Here is an 18,947-nt window from a genome sequence, read left to right on the forward strand (position 1 = left end):
AATCGTCCCAAGCACTAGAAGCGATACTAGATATGACTTAAAGCACTCAAGCGGTCTAATAACTCGAAAAGACTTACAATACTTGAATTTTAATAGAGATAGATGCAACGCTTGAGTGCTAGCAATAACGCTTAAGTGTTTGAAGCCTCAAAGAAGGTTAAGGAGAAAAATAAAACCAAACCTAGAGAACTACGAAATTGAACAAGTTAACTAGAAACCAAAAGATAACAAAGATGAAATAAGAAATAGAAAAACAATCAACTTGGGTAGATCATCATGTTTCAAAACTCTTAAGATTAGTTTAATCAATAAGAAATCAAGTGAGTCTTCTAGATATTATACATTAGTCCATCAAGAATGAGTCAAGTTCTAAGGCTAGAGTTAATCATAATCTCAACTTTGAAACCTAATGCATGCCATCAATAAGATGGCCAACATAGAAACATAAGTATTGATGCTTAAGGGAATAAGACTTATTGTCTAGCTCTATATTTTGAAATTGATCACTTAGAAGAGATCCAGTCATACCTTTGGTAAAATTAAATTACATATTCAGTCAATTTGATCCAAGATCGTCAAATTTCTATTTAACACGGTCGTGTTGATCTACACACAATACAACTTGACTCCCCCTTAATTTGATATCATATTTTTTTTCTTTCCTTTTTTTTTGGAAGTGGAGGCATTGTACACTATGATCACTATTGATTTTTCAATTTTTTTTTTTCATTCATGGTTACCTTTGTATCCACTTTAGGGGTGTTTCCAAATATTGCAAGTAAGTAACATACATTTAGGAGCATGAATGTTGGAGAAAGTATATGAGGATTATGCTTAACCAATGATTCAAGAATTTGTCATTGACTCACTTCGGGAAACAATTATAATGATCTTAGTTAAACAAGGCATGTGGATGATAAGATTTGAGCATGGAAAAGAATCCTTCCAAAGTGAATAAAGTCTACTTTATGATTTAAACTTAAGAAGTCTTCCTCTTGATCAAGCACAAGGGGTAACTAAGATTGATATTCCACTATACAAAGGTATTTAATTATCAAGAATCAAGTACGCCAATAATGATTAACAAATATCTATGAATCAATCCATATCAAGTCTTGTCGACATAGTATATTTCTCTAGTTCACAAACTTGAGGTATTACAAAACATGTTAATATATCAAGTAATTAAACAAAAATCATATGCCCAAAGTAAACTAAAAGAAGGCCAAAGGAAACAAGTAGAAAATAGACAATATGCTCAAAACCTTTGAAGCCTATAACTCTTGAAGATCAGTTAATTAGGCATATGCCTAGCGATTTCATAAGAGACTCAAACCTAAGATAATCCAAGGGTCTGGTAAGAATATCTACAAATTGATGTTTAGTGGGGACAAAGTCTAGAGAAACAAGCTTTTCTTATGATTATTTGAGATATTTGTAGCACTAGAGTTGTTACGGCGTATGTTCATGGTCCCTTGCTCAATTTCATAGTTTTTAGCATTTGCTTCATCCACAAGAGTTGTGTACAACAGCTTCCAACAACAATCTATTTAGCTTTGGCAGTAGATAAAGATATAGAATTTTGTTTCTTACTAAGTCAAGCCACAAGAAAATCACGAATGAAAAAACAAACACCAAATGTGTTTTTTCTATCCTAGACATTTTCAACCCTATCAACATCGGAATAACGAACAATCATAAGAGAATAATCAAAGAGATACCACAAACCATAGTCAAGAGTCTCATTTACATAACATATAATTCTTTTAACAGTCGTTAAGTGTGACTCTTTGAGTTTGGTTAGTACCTAGCACCTGCTCCAACACTAAAAAATATGTCAAGATGACTTGTTGTGAGGTATAATAAGTTAACTATCATGCTTTTATAAAGATTTTGCTTAACATCCTTGTCAGATGTATCCTTGTTAAGCTTAGAGGTAGTGCTCATATGTGCCCTAAAGTGTTTGACGGATTTTTTATTGTATTTCTTAACTAACTCCCTAGCATACTTGGATTGAGATAGAAAGATTCCATCTTTTAGTTACCTAATCTGTATCTTAGGAAGAAGTCTAGTTCACCTACCATACTCATTTCGAATTTAGTCTTCATTTCCTTGTCAAAACTAAGGATAAGGTCACTAGAGGTGGCTCCAAAAACAATTTCATCTATATAAATCTGAGCCAATAACAACTCATCCTAAAACCTATGAATAAATAAGGTTCTGTCAACTCCCCTTCTCTCAAATTTTTTTCTCCAAAAGATAGGTTGTGAGCCTCTCATACCAATCTCTAGGAGTCTACTTTAATCCATAAAGGGCTTTCTTTAAACCATAGACATGATTAGGGAATTTTGAATCCTCAAAACCCTTAGGTTGCTCAACATAAACCTCTTCACTCAAAATATCATTCAGAAAAGCACCCTTGACATCCATTTGGTAAATCTTTATAATCTAGCTACAGGTGCAAATGTCTCTTCATAATCAATCCCCACTAATTGTGAGTATCCTTAGGCAACTAATCTTGTTTTTTTTTCTTACAATAGCCTCATTTTCATCTTGTTTGTTCTTGAAAATCCAAGTTGTACCTATGACATGCTTATCTTTAGGCCTAGAGACTAAATACCACACATCATTCCTAATAAATTGATTTAACTCTTCCTAAAGTACAGTAATCCAAGACTCATTACTTAAAGTTTCCTTCACATTCTTTGGCTCTGATTAGGAAGTATGTCATACAAGACCCATCTTATTTAACTTTCATTGTCTCCTAGTAACTACTCGTTCATTTACATTACCAATAACATTTGAGATTGGGTGGTTCTTAGGTACTCTAGATCTATGTTTATTCCTCATTTCTTCAAAAGTGTCATCTAGAGGTACATTCATTCTCATTGGGATCAATGTCTCTTTTAAGGATATCATTAGGGTTATATTTTATGATCTTCACATCTTTAGGGTTATCCCCAATTGATTTATAGGTAAAAATTTGACTCTCAATTATATCCTGATCATACCTAGTGTCATTTATGGTTATATTATAGGATTCTTGAATAACTTGTGAATTTTGATTATAAACCCTATAGGCTTTATTATAAGTAGAATAGCCTTGGAAGATACCGACATAAGATTTAGCATCAAACTTTCTAAGGTTCGCTCCATCCCTGAGTATATAACACTAAATATTTTTTCTTTCAATCACCTCATTTTGTTGAAGAGTTCTAAGGTTGAAAATTCACGTTTAATCTCTTTAAACTCGTAAAAAGGGCCAACATCCACATTATCAAACTCTTTTCCTCTTGTTGGGAACCCTGGATTACTCCGTTCCCATGCCCTAGATGATGTAGGGTACATGCAAATCTATCCTAAGCTCGCTAAATCTATCGCAACGAATAAACAGGTATTCAAAATCAATATGGATACCATAGAAAACATAGATCTAGAGAATAAAGCCACATACCTTTTATCTATATGTTCTCGGATTAATTCCAATCGATGTAGATAACTCCAAAGTCATAATGGATCTCATAAACACCATAATCTTCCATCTGATGTCTCTTCCTTATGTCTAGGCACTACGATGGTGGAGATCTCAAGAGTGGAGGTTAGGGTTCTCTCTCTAGATTGAATGGAAGAATGGCAAGACTTGGAAACCCTAACCCTAAAGAGGTATTTATAGGCTTCCTATTGGGCTTAAGTGACTTAACCTAAAAAGGTTGCTAATTTATTAATTAACTATACAAGACCTTAAATAATCAATTAGCTCAGTCCAAACATACCACTCACTTATCTTTGTGCAACCTTACGTAATTATCAAAACGTTCTTATATATAAAAGTGAACTAATAACCCATCCAACCCTCATAAATTGTGCCATCAAGGAATGTGATCTCAGAGCGAGGACTATTGAGACCCATAAGAGTATTGGAACCCATAGGAGTACTAGCTCCCTCATAATCAAATTCTAAGATTAACTCAACATCCCACTATAGAAAGTCAACTACACTCTAGTATCCTATGTCTATTACAACGAGACACCAAGTGCTCGAGTCCATGACCTACTATCCACTACATGCAAACTCCCCATGAACTAGTGTCCGTAATCTAACAAAGTAGTGCTATCACCTATCAAGATTACCTTTTCAATCCTTGAGTTACAAATCTCACTTATTATGTGATCAATTGACATCTTCTAGCTCCAAGGAGCATATGGGAAATTTCACTAAAGGAATCACTATGGCCATAGATTTTCATGATCATGTGTCCTTTGGATCACCCAAGGGGACACACTATCTCAATCATATGAGATATCATGGTGCCTCTATTGATAATACCTATTGCCACCAACCTCCATCAATAATGACCCAATTCATAGGGATATATGACTACTTTAAGGTCTCACCCATAAATTAAAGTCTCATATTGATTTTGGCACAGACTCAATATCCTCTCAAGGTTGAAAGTTTATGTAGTATAATAGCTTAGTGAATCATGACAATTGATAACCTTGCATCATGATTCACCATAGGTCCTGTCCAATGTGTATCACATACACTAGTGCACTCACCATGGGAAATTCATCTTGACAGTCAAGACAAACCATTCCTCTAATTAGGAGGTGGTGCACTACAGTCTTTACTAGATTACCCAAATCTATGAATCAATAGCGAAAAATATACCTACTTACAAGGAACCTATGATTTGTATCTTCTGTGCAACTCCTAATGCACCAAAGCCATGTATAATGTAAGAGATATGGGTTGAATGCTCAAATCAATGTCAATACACCAAAGGGATAGCAAGGGGATAGTTAAGTCTAACTTTGTTACATCATGTCTTACTTTTAAGGGTTCAATCCCAACAAGCTCCCACTAGCCCAAAAAGCAGACTAGGCATTATTGAAAAGATTCTGCACCATAGTCATATCACCTCCTTGTACTATCTCACAATAAGGTAACACTTCCTCTTTATGTGTTTCTTCTTCTAGTGGTACTTCGATTTTTTAGACCATGCCATTATCCCACTGTTATCACTAACAAGATCTTAGATGATATAACCAAGAGAACTACCCATAAGCCAAAAGACTTCATTTATTGCTATAGAAACAACAAAACAAGCCACTTACAGTGTACACATACCTAGAGGTAGATCTACGAGAGTCCTTAGACTGAAATCCAATTTCCCAATACAAAAGAAGTACCAACTCATCGCAAAGACTCACAAACATATAATCTCGCATTCTCCAAAGATACTAGAGCACATGTTTGACATCCACCCAAAGCTCTAATCAGGAAATGGACTAATATCCACTCATTATTCCTATAGCAAAGCAAATATTTAGTCTAACACATAACATCGCATACTTAAGACTATCCACTACAGAGGCATTGGACACTGCCTTAATGCGATTTCTCTCCAAAAATGTCCAAGGATGTTGATCCTAAGAAAGATAACTCTAAATCTAAAGAGTAACAAACCCTTCTTAGAGTTTTGCATCATGTACTTGACCAAATGTTCATCTATGTAGGTGACATGGTGTAATTTTCCTATTCTTGCAGTCCTAAATGATCATAACTCTCAGAATATATTGCATCTTCTTCTAGATTTTCATCTAGAACTTAGTAGACTACCAAATCTTAACTAATGACAATATCCCTACATCATATCCAATGAGTAGATTGTCATCTACCTGCAAGATCTTAGAGCATCACCACACTTCCTTGTGCCTTCTTATACACACAAGGCTCTTTACTATGAAAACGTTTGGTTGTTATATCTTATAAATGAGCCACACTACAATAGATAGGAGTAATATGATGGATTTGAGTATGACCATTATTGAAAAGGTTTTCTATAGTTGAAATAAAGTTTCAAACTATAACCTTTAGCTACAATCTTAGCCACATAAAACTCAAGTTTTCCATCTACTCCTGTGTTCATTTTGTAGACTAACTTACCCTTATGGATTTTATCCCTTTAGGTGCTTCTACAAGAACCTAAACTATGTTAGACTACAAAGATTATAATTACCTTTTCATAGCTCTTTGCCTTAAGTGAGCACAAACACTGCTAACCACTTCATCATAATCTATGGAATATGAACCTCCCATTATGATGAGACACTAGTGTACTAGAAATCATAGGAATGGTATGTTATTAACCTTCTAGATCCATAATATCCTATGCAATGTGAGACTATCTTCTAATATATCCTCCAATCTATATTATAATTTGCCTTATTTCTTATCATATAGTCTTCATAAATAATCTCACATTTGTGTCCACAAATATCTTATGATGATCATGATTATAAAGGTAATAACCTAAAAATCATCTTAGATATCCTATAAACTAATATACCTCTTAATAAAAAGAGGTATTACACAGTCTATGAGACATATCCCCAAAAGAATTGGGAAAAAAATGAGAAACCTATCTACGATCTCAATATGTCCATCCAAGTTTGATATCTTCTTTCCACTTCTCCATTTTACAATAAGGACCTTGGTGCACATAACTAGGAAATAATCTTGTACTTCAATGGAAAAAATCAAACTTACTAGACATATCACCTCGATCTAATCGAAGTGACTTGGTATGTATACCCAATAGGTTATCCGATCATGCCTTAAATTCGATGAATGTATCCAAGGCATCAAATCTCCTATGTACACATCCAAACCTAGAGTAATCATCACTAAAAGTGATGAAATACGTGTACTTTTCCCATGCATGGACACTAAAAATTCCATACATGTCAGTATGCACTAACTCCAAACATTCCTTAGCCTAATCTCTTGGTCATTTTTCTATCTATGAATGATTTGTACACTGAAAGGTCTTCTGAAATCAAAGAGTCCGAATTTACTAGTCTTTGGATCCTATTTTGATTAATAGGACCTAGGTCTAGAAACCAAATGTTTAATTAGTGATAGGTTTAATCATGAAATCTGACTATTCTCATCACTTGGCAAAGTGATAATGGAATATGTATAAAATAAGAGGATATTACCTCTCCCTTACCTACATAACTAACATTGCATTTGAAGCTAAGGTAAGTATAATCCCATCATTTAACTTCTCATTCAACATCCTATAAGGATTTACAGGTAGTGGACCTGCAATCTATCCACCATAAATAGTAAAATCCAACACTGAATACTTAATAATGAGAAAATGATATATACTTTCATTTTTCCTTTAGGTAAATTAGGCATTCCTTTTCTAGTGTCCCAAAAGGTCACAAAGAAATCATTTGCCCTTGAGTTTGCTCTCTTATTTCTTCTTTTAAACTTTCCTTATTTGGTATTATTCTTATTCTTCTTGAGAAAAGAACCCGAAAAACCTTTAACTTTCATATGAACACCTTATAATCTTTTAGAATCCTCTTAGCCATCCCAAAGGAAAATGGCAAGGTCTCTAAGATCATATGAATACTAGTGTTCATAATAGTCCTAAGAGTATTGTTTCTTGAGAATTTTTATTTTTATTTTATTCTTTTTTTATTTTTATGAGGAAGGCAAAGGTTTGCTTGATTCGCCAGCGATGAGCACAATAAGAAACAAGTTTTGCTTTGTTTTTTTTTTTTATCTCATTTTTCCTTTATTTGTTTCCACTTATTTATTTATTTATTTTTGGAGAAGGTAGAGTTTGAGTTTGGCTTATGAACGTTTGATTTATTTTTTTTTTTGAGAAACCAAACAAGGATTTTTATTTTTAAACAAAATTCATTTGTTTCAGAAGTACAAAAAAATATTATTTTTAGGGCAAAAGAATATGATCATTTGGTTTATGGAATTGAAGTTTTCATTTCTTTTTTATTTTGTGAAATAAATCATCGCAAGGAGTTAGATCCACAATTTAATTTTTGTTTCCCTTCCTAGGGTTACTGAGCAACCAAGCGAGATTCTTTGTTCGTTTTTTTCTTCTTTAATCATTCCTTGAAAAATGATTTTTTTTAGATGAATTTCTAATCAAGGATTCCACTTCTCCAATAGTCGGAGCCTCTTTTGTATCCATTTCCACTTTTCTCTTTTATTTTTGGTTGATTTGTTTGATTATGTAATTTGATTTTGATAAATTGGAAAAGATTACTACAATTTAAGCAAACAGTCTCGACCACTATTTGAGGAGACGATTAGAGGAAGGAGGAGGGATAGGTTGAGGTTTTAGGGTTTTAAAATAAAATGACAATTTTGCCCTTATTTAAACATGTCACATGATTAGCACATATGTCTTCCGTTCATTATAATTAATGTCGTCGTACAACAAATACACATTGCATGCAATTATAAAGCATAAAAGGTACATTGCTCGATTTTAAACTCGGTAGGGCAATGTGCAAAACACGTTATAAGTTAGTGGGGTAAAGTATAATAAACCTTTAAAAATTTAAACAAATGTTTGTATGCTATAATTAACTTTTCTTTACAAGTAGTTAAGGATTATCAATTCTTTCAATATTAGGCAATGCTTACAAGATAATAAATATACGTAATGAGACATAGGAATTTTTACGTGGAAAACCCTCATACTAACTATGGAGATAAAAAACCATGAAGTCTAAGATGGCTAATCTAAATACACCATATGAGATCAAGTTACATAGATGTACCAACCCACTTTACCCTAAAGACTTATTCTCCAATACCTACAACTCAATCCACATCCACGACGCAACAACCTCTTATTGCTCCCGTGAATGCACTTCAACCTCGTTGAAGAGATGAAGGTCTTTAACCCAAGATTCAAAGCTTGAATCCTTCGAATGAGAGATCGTAAATGGTGTGGCTCGTTAGGCTTTCTCTCAAGGACACTCATTTGAAAAATCTTTCCAATCTCTAATTCTAGAAGGGTTATAATGAGGTATTTATATGCAAACAACCCGAAGAGGCTCAGGATGAATAGGTTTTCAAATCCAATGTGTGTGAAATTCTCTAAAATATTCTCCATTTTTTTTATATAGAAAATGCATGAGGGCTTGAGCACACTTAACCACCACTTGAGCGTTTTGGGCACTTGAGCAATGCTAAGTGCTTGAGCAATTTTGCTCACTCGAGCATCCTCTATTTCATTTAACTTGTACAAAATATCAATTTTGTTGATTTAAAAGATACTGTTCCTCTTTATACTTCATAAGAACCTAACTTGCCACAAGCCAAACCTTTTTAGACGTATCTGTGACTTCCTAGTTAGACGAACAACAACCCTTGATCTTCAATGGATAGCAAGTTACTATCTAAAATGACTTCTATGACCAAACATTAAAATGAATAAAATTGTCAACATACAAACAAGACTTAAATGTCCTAATAGTGTCTACCTGGTGGTCGCCATGAGTAATTCAACATCTCTATAGGTTATTGATTTCTCTAATTAGTGCACTCACAACGTCTCTTGGGCATTTAAATTTAAATTTTTATATTTGTATTTATTTAAATAATTTATTTATTATTTATTTATTGTTATAATGAAATTATGAAAGACTGAAACTACTTATTTATCCAAGTGTTGGGCTTTTGTTTTTCATTTTTTTTATCTATCTATTTATTATGGTAATGAAAGGAATATATTATATAATGCTTTTAATTAATTTTATTTATCTATCCATTTATTATTATAAAACGATTTATTATATTTATTTGTCTACTTAATATTATGATAAATAATATGAAAATGACGATGATAATTTTGTGGATTTGGAGGATGAGTGATAATTGATTTTTATTGACAATTTCACAAATTTTATGACTAGATGTTTTTGAATTTTGTATTGTGGACAATGGTTGCATGTTAATAATTTTATATTTTTGCACTATATGTGTGTGTGTGTCTCTTTCTCTCTCTCTCTATATATATATTTGGAAACTAGGAATTTAGATATAAAGATCATGAATTCTTATTTTACATGATTTGAGTTTTTTTAGAGCTCGTTTGGTAGTGATTTTAGAAAGTACTTTTAATATTTCTAATACTTGAAAATTTTTATCATTCAAGTGTTAGAAATGCTTTCTAGAATCACTCTTAAACATACTTTATCTTTCAAGTATTATAAATATTAGAAACACTTCCTAAAATCACTATCAAACACATTTTTAATGTTTTTTTATTGATCAAATTGAAATTTAGATAGCATTTGATTATATGAGTGTTTTGGACAAATTTTTGCATGTTATAATTTATTGCATTATATAAAATTATACATGTTACTTAGGGTATGCCTCACTTCACAAGTTGTGTGCCTTGGGCTATGCCTTACTTGTAGGTATTAGGATGACTTTGCGCCTTGACTACATCGTGTGCCTTTTAAAACTATGATTTGACCCTTACCCTAGTGTATATCAATTTATACATAATGAAGAGAAGTGAAATCTTGTTAGGCATAATCAATTTATACACTACAATTGAGCGATTAGTTATGCTTCACTATGGCATTTTACAGATAACCTGAACAGAGGACAACTTAAAGTTGACTTAAAAGGTCAAGTATTAGTTTATTTAAATACCCTATTTTTGAATTCTCTCTCTTAAGAGTTTGATATATATATAAATTATCTTTGCATTTTCTTCTTGATATCATTCTTAATAACTCGTTTAGGCTCAACACCTAAATATTCATCAACTACTATAAGCTATGTTTAGTAGGCGAGAAGAGAGAGTAATAATGGACATCTCATTCATTTTCTCACTAATTTTCATGTTTGAATAACTTAAGTGGCGATGAGAATGAAATCAAGAATGATTTCAAAAGAAAAGAAATTCCACTTAAAAGTGAGATTTCAATTCATCTATAAGAGGAGGTCTTTTAATTTCCTAGTACAAGTTAATTTTAAAAATTAAAAATCAAAAACTTCTTTTAGATAAGTTGTTTTCAAAAATATTTTTTTTAATTTTGATTTTATAAAAAAAAAATTGTAAATTCAATTTATATATTATAAAATATATTTAATTCAAGATTTATTAAATATAAAAATAATTTTGTGATTACAAATAAATTTTAAAAATATTTTTTTTTATAAAATATGAATAGTAATATTATAACAAAATCATAAATTATATTTTTTTATAAATATTATAAAAATATGGATATTAACATTCTATAAAGCATAATTGATTTATTTTATTAAAAATAAATAATTATAATTTAAAATTAATAATTATTAATATTATTTTTAAAAATTATTAAACTTATTACTTTTGTTTTTTAAAAATTGTTTTTCAAGAACAACAATTAAAAATGGTATTAATTTTTTAAAGACAAATTTGTTTTAAATCACAAGCTCAAATAGTTTTTTTTTATTATTTAGAAAAAAAATCTCAAAAATATTTTTTTAAATGAAAATAAAAAATTATTTTAAAAGTTGTATAGTGTGAAAGTTTTTTTGGAAACAAAAATAAATTATTATTTTAAATTATATTTATTAATATTATTGTTAACATATGTATATATATTGTTTTATTCTCATTATTACTTAATATTAAAACGAAAACAAATAATTATTCAAACCTTATATTTCTATATGCATCCAAATACAACAATTGGAATCGCCAAATACATTCCTATTCAAGGAGAAATGAGAATGGAAAGAAAATTGTTATTTCCATTTTTCATTCCCATATACCAAACATGACTTTAGACGGTGTTTGGTAAAACTTAATAGACCTGATGATTTTAACTTAAATTATACTTAAATTGTTAACTTAAAACTTATTACTTAACTCTTACTTTTAAGTATCAATGATCTTTGATAAAATTAACTTAAAATTTATTCTAAATCATCAAATTGACATATTTATCCTCATAAATTATAAAAGGGGTTGAGTAATAAAAGAAATCGTGGAGATAATTTGACAAATGAAGATAAAAACGTAAAATGAAGATGTAAACTTAAAAACAAGTAAATTATTTTTACTTAATTTTTAAAGTTATTTATGACTTTAAGTTATACTATTAAATTATTTTACTAAATATATTTGATTTATTTAATAACTTAAATTAAGTTATTAAGTCACTTTAAATTATTAAGGTGATGTTTGTTTTTTTACTTAATTCTAAATAGAACATTAATGCTTAATAGTATTAAATATTAGGTTGTTTGTTTTTGTAGTATTTTATTTCTATTAAATATTAAAAAATAAAAATATCAATATGTTATTTTTTTTATTTAGAAAAAACTACATATTTTGGCTTTTTCTATTTAGTAAAAAGTTTATAATAAGTCATGAAAAAGTAGAAAAACAAACAACCTAAATTCTAAAACTAAATTGTTTTCAGCAAAAAGCCAAAAAAACAAACACCACCTAAGTTAATTTACCAAACATCCACCTAGATTATTTCTTTAAAATTGTATATAAATAGACCCCTTAATTGCATTATTAATCTTTATTATCAATTTTCAAATGTAGAATAACAACAACGCACCTATCAATGTTCAATTTTCAAATGTATTTGTTCGAGCTAAACTAGGTTAGGATCCCAAAAATTAATCATTTTTTTCAATTTTATTTTATAAATAAAAAATAATCTAGACACGTGATGTCACGTGAGCTTTGATTCTTGTGAAGTTCAAACCCGAACACCCTCAAAACCCAACTCCCTCCCTCTTATCCACTGTCTTCAATTCTTCACAATGTCGAGCCTCTTAACATACGCGCACCTCCCCTTCAAATCCCCTTATCCTACGAATCCTCGCCGGACACTGACCCTAACTTCGGCAATCTCTTCGCCGGAAAAGAGACCACGGCGGAAGAAAAAAACAAAGCAGCCTAAGGAAGACAGCTTCGTCGCCGTCACGGCGGTGTCGGCCGGCGAGAAGGCTCTGAGACTGACGTTCATGGAGGAGCTAATGGAGCGCGCCCGGAGCGCCGATACCGCCGGAGTTTCCGAAGTGTTCTACGACATGGTTGCCGCCGGGCTCAGCCCTGGCCCTCGCTCGTTCCACGGCTTGATCGTGTCTACCGTTCTCAATGGAGACGATGAGGGCGCGGTGAGGTGCTCTTTCTATGTCTGGTTACTGTGATCATGGAGGAAAATGAATGCTGTTTGACAGTAGAAATGAAAATGATTTTCTCGATGCAAATAAAATTTTCGTTTACATAAATGCTTGGCCAAACAGCTTCTTATTAAGCATTTCGAATTTTTACAAAATCAAGGCAATGATGATAAATTATGATATGTATCTTCAAGGAATGTAGCATCACTCTTTTGAAGAACAGTTTCTCTAAGAGTGTGATTGTTTAGTGTGAAATTGTTGGAAAAGGACAGAAAATATAGGCTCCTCGGAAGGGGAGTCAATAACCTTGATAAATATTTACAATATGTTTGTGTTCAGAGAATCATTTGAGAAAGCTGTTTTGCAAAATATTTTTCCTCAAGAATAATGCCACTTTGGAAGTGTTCCCCTGGATAAAAACAATACATAGATGCTCTAGGTTCTGTGTAAATTTATTACATGCTATTAAGTGTGTTGGAGATGCAAACAAAGATGCTGTTTGCAGCTCAAATTATTTTCCTCCCTCTTGAAAAGTTGTAGAGAGGAAAAAAAATATAAGCAATTCCCAATTCTCTTCTTTGATGTACCATGGAAAATAGAAAGAAGAATAAAATCTATAAAACTAATTTTAAAACATATGCATTGCCAAATTCTTCATTCTCTATATAAAAGAACAATAAAATTGGATAGGGATTGGAATTTTATAATGTAAACTTATTTTTTAGGGATAACCAATTAAAAGGGACAAAGGAAACATGAAATTGCAAATCTAACCTCCCACTTTTTTTTACCAAAAAAAATACCCATTTTGGACAAAAATACCCTCATTTTTTTCTTGTAAAAATAATCTTTTCTTTTAAAACAAACATGTAAATAATGAAAATGTTGAAGGCTATTTATGTCAAAAATGGGTTACTCTTCAAGTTCAAAAATGGGAGAGATTAGTTTTACAAATTTGGTATATTTTCATCCCTTTTAATCAATTAATCCTATTTTTTATTTTCCCTTCACCCTTCCTTTTCTTCTTTTTTTCCCCCTTATTTTTTTTCCCATCATCTTTATCCTCAAACTTTCCATGCTCCAAATGGAGGCTAAGAAACTTTGCTTTCTTTCCAGTAATTCTAGGTTTAGGTAGCAATATCAGTACATGACAATAATATACTAGGTGGACAAAAATGAAAGAACTGGTAATGAAAGAACTGGTTATGAAAAAAGGACAAATTTTAATTTCTGTTTGTATTTATGGTTGACACTTTATTCCGAGTATACTTACATTTGAGGTTGCTTTAGTGCAGATGCAATCATTGAGGAGAGAGTTAAGTGCAGGTCTTCGGCCTCTCCATGAAACATTTGTGGCATTGATTCGGTTGTTTGGTTCCAAAGGGTATGCTACCAGAGGCTTAGAAATCCTGGCAGCTATGGAAAAATTGAACTTTGACATCCGCAAAGCTTGGCTAGTTCTTGTTGGTACGATGTTATGCTTAACTCAATGATTATTATGTTTTCAAGTTGTATGTACATGCCAATAAGAGACACACATTCAATGCTTTGAACGTTTATCTAAGATGGTGAAGTTCTTCTAATCAGAGGAGCTTGTTAGGCATAATCATCTAGAAGATGCCAACAAGGTGTTCCTGAAGGGTGCCAAAGGTGGGCTCAGAGCTACAAATGAGCTATATGATCTTTTAATCGAGGAAGACTGTAAAGTCGGGGACCATTCTAATGCCCTAACCATTGCCTATGAAATGGAGGCAGCTGGGCGTATGGCAACCACTTATCATTTCAACTGTCTCCTTAGTGTGCAGGTGAGTTAATAGAATTTTGTTTCATGACTTTGAACTTCTCACATCTATCTGTTTAGCTTATTCCTTCAAAGAAGTCAGGATTACATAGTTTAGATGTCTAATTATAAATACACCAAATAAGTAATGTGGGTGTAATTATAGATCTTTCAAGGGGTTTGGCTTGCTCTTTCACTTGGATGTGTTACTAACTAGGGAGCAAATAAGCAGATTAAGCCTGGAGCCTCGTGTTTGAGGCAGTTGTTAGAAATTCATGCCTTCCTAAGTATTATCTGCTTGTATGATCTTTGCTGGGTGCAACATGGTTCTTGCCTTATTATTGTCATTTTCTTTGTCTCTACTTGTACTTTCTCCTTTTGGTCAAGTGGCTTTTGAGCCTATAAGACTCTAAGCACACCTGAGCACCTTCACCTGTGCAACAGTCAATCCAGTTGAGGCACTATTTTGCTATGCAATTTAGGAGGAAACATAGAAGATTGCAGTTTATGATCAGACAAAGTAGCACCAATGAAGAAGGTGAAGGATTATAAAGAACATATTGGCATCTACACTAAGGAGGTTGGACCTAGGAGGGAGTTTTGGTGGTAAATCAAAGAGGGGGATACGAAAAAGTTGAAATCTCAAATGGAAGGAAATATTTACTGGAAAGCTGGGAGCATTCTAAATGTTCAGGTAGCAGAAACATAGGCAATCTTTTCAATGATGCTTTAATAAATTTATTACATGGAGGAAGAAGGTTCATAGCTTGAAATTGGAAGGGTAAAGGGAAGAGTTTGTAATTATAGAGTGTTTTATATTTTGAGGCTCAATAATAGGCATTGGGGAAACTTTCTTGCAATGGTGTATTGTTCTATCATAGAGAATTCTTATTTTTTTTTTATTCTTTTATTGGCTTTGAATGGATATTGTGGTTGCAACACAACTTCAAAATGCTTTCAATTTTTCTTTATTTTCCTTTTTATATGCAAACATGATAAATGTATTGACAACATGTAACAAAGACTGCACTGAAATACACAAGTCGTCTACAAAGATGCCATGAAGCATAGGAGAAAAAGAAACGACATAAAAAATAAAGGGCCCTTCATAAAGATCCTAATCAATCTATAAAATTTAACATGGTTAGTGAAAGTTTAAGATCTTGTATCGTGTAACTATCTAGAGGAGGGTGTTTATTTAGCCCAAAGATAATTTTTATTTTTTGATTTTTTATGGATTGTTTAATTAGATTGATAGTTATTAATCAATTCAAGAATTTCAATCGCACAAGTACACAAATGATTTATGTGGAAAATTACCCACAAAGCCTTTCATAGACTTTGTGGATGTAAAAATCATGGGATTAGAGATTGCAGAGCTGAAATCCACTAACTATGAAGAAATGGATGCACAAATTTACTTGGTAGTTGCTACTGCCTGAGACTTACGCCGATAGTACCTACACATACTTTCATGTCCACTATGCGATACCTCTGTGCTCACTCTTCAACACCTTGAAGGAATGTAATTCTCTATCATGAACTCAATGAACAATTATAAATACTTTGAGAGTGTCCGGTTAAGCACCAAGAGTAATGACATAAAACTTAGGTGCATAAAAAGTGGAATTACTTAATATTAGGCATATAGATATAGGATAAACCCTAATGAACTTGAACTCAAAATAACAATCAAATTTTACCAAAATTGAAATTGGAATCTGGGAGAAATTTGGAACCTTGGAAAATCTGGACAATCCCATCTTGAGCCCTCTTGCACTTGTTAAGGCCACTGGAGGGTGAGCGTTGAGAGTGCTTGAGTGGCCCTTGTGGGCACTTGAGTGCTCTAATTAAAATTTCTATTTTTTGAATTCTTTAAATGTCCATTTCCTTTTTTCTAATATACAATACTCAAAAAAATTATTCAATTATATTTTTTTATTTTCATACAAGTTCACTTTATGTCTTTTACGTCATTATTATGAATTAAGTCAATTATGCTTACCTACTTAATCCTGGGTTGATTTTTCAGCAACTTTCAGTCCTCAAGAGCAATGTAAACTATAGGAAAGTGCACAAAGTCCTAAATCATGATGAATAAAACAAAATTGCCAACTTAACTAATGCACCAACAGTTAGGGAACTCCCAGTTATGTACATCTTAATTCACAACAAAGGATTACAAAGAAAGATGAATTTCATCTCTTGATTAAATATTTCTTTGCTTTCAAAGGATCTACAATTTCCCTTCATCCATAATGACTGAAGAACACATGGCAGTATAACCCTTTAGACCACCTTCTGGTTTTTTATCCACAAAAGAACAGTGTCACTCTAAAAAGGTTTCTCTTACCAAACTTGACATCATCCATGCAACCTTAAACAAAGACAATGTTGAATTTGATAACACTCTAGCTCTAGCACAATGCAAAAGGATGTGATCTATTGACTATTCATCTTCCTTAAAGAGAATACATTGATTCACCAAAGACTATTTTCTCCTTTGCCGCTAATACAAAGTCAAAACCTTTCCCAAGAAGCTTTCCATGCAAAAAAAGAAGAAGTTATCAATACTGAAATTTTCCCTTCTTTGCATCCATCCATTCCATCATGTGTTTCTCAGGTCATCTTACAGCCTTACCTTGAAGCCTTAAGAGGAAGACCTCAAACCTTCCCATTTAACACAACTTAAGAATATATATGATGCTATGACATAGATAATGGGTTGCAACCCAACCTAAGGAATTGTTAGGTTCTTTTGGATAAAAAGTCAGACTTGTACATGTGCTCTGATAAAAAAAAGAGACTTGTACATGTGTTAGTTGCTCTTGATTGCCAAATCTTGGATGACAGTGTGGCTATTTTGGCTCAGGCTCAATGTAATGAGATCATGGAATGTCCAATGAGATAAAAGTAGAGACTCAGACTTTAAGAACCAGTAAAGGGGTGGTTTCTGGGTGGGGGAAAAGATTGAGGGTTGAGTTAGTGATTATGGGAATTGATTAGGTTATTGGATTATACTCCAGAAGTTGTATTTAGAATGGAAGGTTCTTTTAGGGTATTATTGTGTGATATTATCCGGGTTGAATTGGTGGTTTAGGAGGGTGAAGATGAAGAATCAGATTCCAGTTTTAGATTTCTTCTTTAAAGGGTTTAAGAATGATGTTGCCTGTTATTCTTGGTTATTGAAGTTAAATAGCATCATGGTGATCATCTAAAGGTTACAAGCTAAGGTAGACATGGGGAGGATATGCTGAAAAGAGAATGGAAGAAGCTTCATTGTTGTATATATATAATACTAGATTGTGTTAACTTGCACTAATTGATGGAGCTTATTAATGTCTTGGTGGGTGAATGGGTTGAATGCTTGGGAAAAGAAAGGTTTTGGTTAAGGCAGCTCAAGCATTGGAAAATTAATGTGGTATGCTTCAAGAGACTAAACTTGAGACATTTCAAGTGGAGATTGCTTAAAGTTTGTCTGGATCATGTTTTAGAGGTTTTGTGGCTTAGGTGCTAGTGGGACAACCAATATTGTTCTTTATGTTGGTTTAAAAATAAATCCTAAAGGCAATGAATTCAATTAACATATTTGAAATGAAAGAAGTTGAACTTCATTTCCTTTAGGGGTTGAAAAGAAACCAATCTATTATTGTAAAATAAATGGAAAAAAACACTTTTGCTATCATGGCATGCATCAATCGCACATAAAGATTAATCTATTAATCATCGATTAGTAAGATCAAAATAATAAAATGGATTCTTATAGCCAATCTTGACGAGAAAATAATGAAAATAATCATATTACTGTTAAAAATTGAATAAATATAGTAAAAACATGCACAACTTCATGAAAATATATAAAAAGAAGAGAAGTTATCATTCAAATGAAAGCTTATTTCACTCGAAAAATTATTTAAAGAAACTCTTTTCCTAAAAAAGAAAAAGAAAAAGGAATTTAGTAGATTTTATGAAAAAAAGAAAATCTTTATACTTATTTGAAACAAACTTTGAATTATTATTGGGAGGATTCTGCCTAACTAGAACAAATTTTCATCAAATTTATTTCTTGATATATGAATTTATTTAGGTATTTTTTGGCAATTTTAATATGTAAAAATTGTCTAATAAAAAGGAAGTTGTTCCCTAGTTGGGTTCTGCCCTTGGTGTTAAATTTTGATGATT

General features: G+C 32.0%; 1 protein-coding gene across 2 annotated transcripts in view; it reads left to right on the forward strand.

The window, feature by feature from the left end:
- The first annotated feature begins 12,601 nt into the window (after positions 1-12,601).
- Positions 12,602-18,947, forward strand: part of LOC117912613 — a 58,867-nt gene continuing 52,521 nt past the window's right edge. Inside the window, exons 1-3 of one of the 2 annotated variants that reach the window (XM_034827274.1) lie at positions 12,602-12,979; positions 14,281-14,452; positions 14,573-14,790. In XM_034827274.1, the coding sequence (XP_034683165.1) occupies positions 12,623-12,979; positions 14,281-14,452; positions 14,573-14,790 (747 nt within the window). In that variant the 5' untranslated portion in view covers positions 12,602-12,622. Of the gene's footprint in view, positions 12,985-14,280; positions 14,453-14,572; positions 14,791-18,947 lie in introns of both variants that reach the window. The other variant, XM_034827275.1, reaches the window with a different exon arrangement.

Source organism: Vitis riparia, chromosome 4 (assembly GCF_004353265.1).
Source record: "Vitis riparia cultivar Riparia Gloire de Montpellier isolate 1030 chromosome 4, EGFV_Vit.rip_1.0, whole genome shotgun sequence".
Classification (NCBI taxonomy): domain Eukaryota; kingdom Viridiplantae; phylum Streptophyta; class Magnoliopsida; order Vitales; family Vitaceae; genus Vitis; species Vitis riparia.